Consider the following 2,422-nt stretch of genomic DNA (forward strand, 5'->3'; position numbering starts at 1 on the left):
GTCGTGCACTTTAGCAGTGTAGGTTTTAATTCCTCGAAATAATTCCACAACTTGCTGCGTTTCGTTGTCGGTGTCGTCCTGTAATACAGATTGTCTGATATTAAATGTGCTACAGTGATTGCCTCAATAACAAGCGTTTGTAGAATTTCTCACAAAGATCAGAAAGAAGCATGGTTTTTACTTATTAGGATGTATGTTTATACGGATATATAGTTAAAATTTGCATAATTATCAGATTACGTACAGATCTTTAAACATATTTTTTTTAAAAAAAAAAGGTAAAAAAACGCAGCAAATGTACATGCACATTTATGATCAAAATTACGAATAAATATTATATGGATGCCCCGATAAAAACTATTATTCACTCAATTTTCTTTAGCTACTGATTGTTTTATTATTACATTTATTTTATGATCTTTAGTATTTTAATAATTTTTTGATTGTGTACTTACTCATCTCGACTCTGGGTAATTGTGGAATGCCTTCTTAAATGATTTCGTAAATTTCCAACATTTGTTAAGAAAGATACTGTTTTGCCGCAATTATTAACTTTTGCCTTATATCCCGGTAATTCCGAGTAACATTGCCTTAAGTTGTCAGGTAGTGTATGAATGTCATTATCAAGAGATATTCCATGTACATTTAATATGTGTGCTCTCATTCTTTTTGTGCGTATTGTTGGATTAGGTGTCTTAATTTCTTTTTTACAGGTCATGCACTTTAGCAGTGTAGGTTTTAATTCCTCGAAATAATTCCACAACTTGCTGTGTTTTCTTCTCGGTGCCATTATAATTGTCCTGTAATACAAATTGTCTGATATTAAATGTGGTACAGTAATTGCCTCAACAAGCGTTAGTAGAATTTTTCACAAAGGTCATAAGGACACATTTAATTTATTAGAATGTAATGTTTATACGAATATATATGTAGTTAAAATTTGCATAATTATCAGATCGCGTACAGATCTTCAAACATATTTAAAAAAATAAGAAGTAAAAAACGCACCAGATGTACATACACATTTATGATCAAAACTGTATATAAATATTATATGGATGCCCCGATAAAAACTCTTATTCGCTCAATTTTCTTTATTTGTGTTGATTGTTTTGTCATTACATTTATTTTATAATTTTTGGTATTTTAATAATTCTTTGATTGTGTACTTACTCATCTGGACTCTGGATACTTGTGAAATGTCTTCTTAAATGTGTTCGTAAATGTTCCATACTTGATAAGAAAGACAATGTTTTGTTACAATCTTTACATTTTGCCTTATATCCCGATAACTCCGAGTAATATTGCCTCAAGTCGTCAGGTAGTGTGAAAGTGTCATTAATGTTTAATTGCTAAGTGTGCTCTGAATATTGTTGTACAGCTTTTTGGATCAGGTATCTTAATTTTTTTTTACAGGTCGTGCACTTTACCAGAGAAGGATGCAATTCCTTAAAATAATTCCACAACTTTCTGTGTCTTCTTCTCGGTGCCATTATAATTGTCCTGTAATACAGATTGTCCGATATTAAATGTGGTACGGCGATTGCATCAACAAGCGTTTGTAGAATTTCTCACAAAGGTCATAAAAAGACATGGTTTAATTTATTAGAATTTATGTTTATACCGCGGATATAATGTAGTTACAATTTACATAATTATCAGATCGCGTACAGATCTCCAAACATATCTTTTTCAAATAAAGATAAAAAGTGCACTAAGTGTACGTGCACATTTATTATTAAAATTGCAAATAAATATTATATGGATGATAAAAACATTTTTATTCGCACAGTTTTTTTTAGCTATTGATTGATTTATCAGTATATTTTATATAGTCTTTACTATTTTAATAATGTTTTAAATGTGTACTTACTTATTTCGACTTCTTGCGGAATGTTTTCTTAAATGTTGTCGTTAATTTCCACAACCTAGTAAGAAAGACACTGCTTTATCACAATTATTTTGGATGAAGTATCTTAATTTCTTTTTTACAGGTCGTGCATTTTTCCAGCGAAGGTTTAAATTTCTCGAAATAATTCCAAAACTTGCTGCGTTTCTTTCTTGGTACCAACTGTTCTGTAATACAGATTGTCTGATACTGAATGTGATACAGTGATCGCCACAACAATAAGCGTTTGTAAAATTTGTCACAACGGACAAAAAGAGGCCTTTATTTATTAGGATGTATGTTTATATATAAGGATATATAATTTAAATTTATATCTATATAATTACCAGAAAGTACATATGCATAAAACATATATTTTTCAAAAAAAGTGTAAAAACGCACCAAATATGTACATGCTCTATACAAAATCTTTATTAAAGAAAGAAAATTTTGATCTAATTTAGTTTTATAATGCCATTTGTTTTTTTTTACCACAAAAATACTAATATCAAACGGTTTACATCAAGTAAATAT

The 2,422-nt window shown here is 29.4% G+C and overlaps 1 protein-coding gene across 1 annotated transcript; it reads right to left on the reverse strand.

Moving 5' to 3' along the window:
* Positions 1–9: 9 nt before the first annotated feature.
* On the reverse strand, positions 10–2,113 carry LOC112454202 (the record flags this gene model as incomplete). Its single annotated transcript, XM_025015454.1, has 4 exons — positions 1,874–2,113; positions 1,174–1,503; positions 456–800; positions 10–78 (listed from the first exon to the last, which is right to left on the reverse strand). Coding segments are annotated over exons 2-4 (473 nt in total), but the record flags the coding sequence as incomplete, so codon positions are not given.
* Positions 2,114–2,422: the final 309 nt, after the last annotated feature.

The sequence above is a fragment of the Temnothorax curvispinosus genome, unplaced genomic scaffold (genome assembly GCF_003070985.1).
Source record: "Temnothorax curvispinosus isolate PA1 unplaced genomic scaffold, ASM307098v1 QBEX01004886.1, whole genome shotgun sequence".
NCBI lineage: Eukaryota > Metazoa > Arthropoda > Insecta > Hymenoptera > Formicidae > Temnothorax > Temnothorax curvispinosus.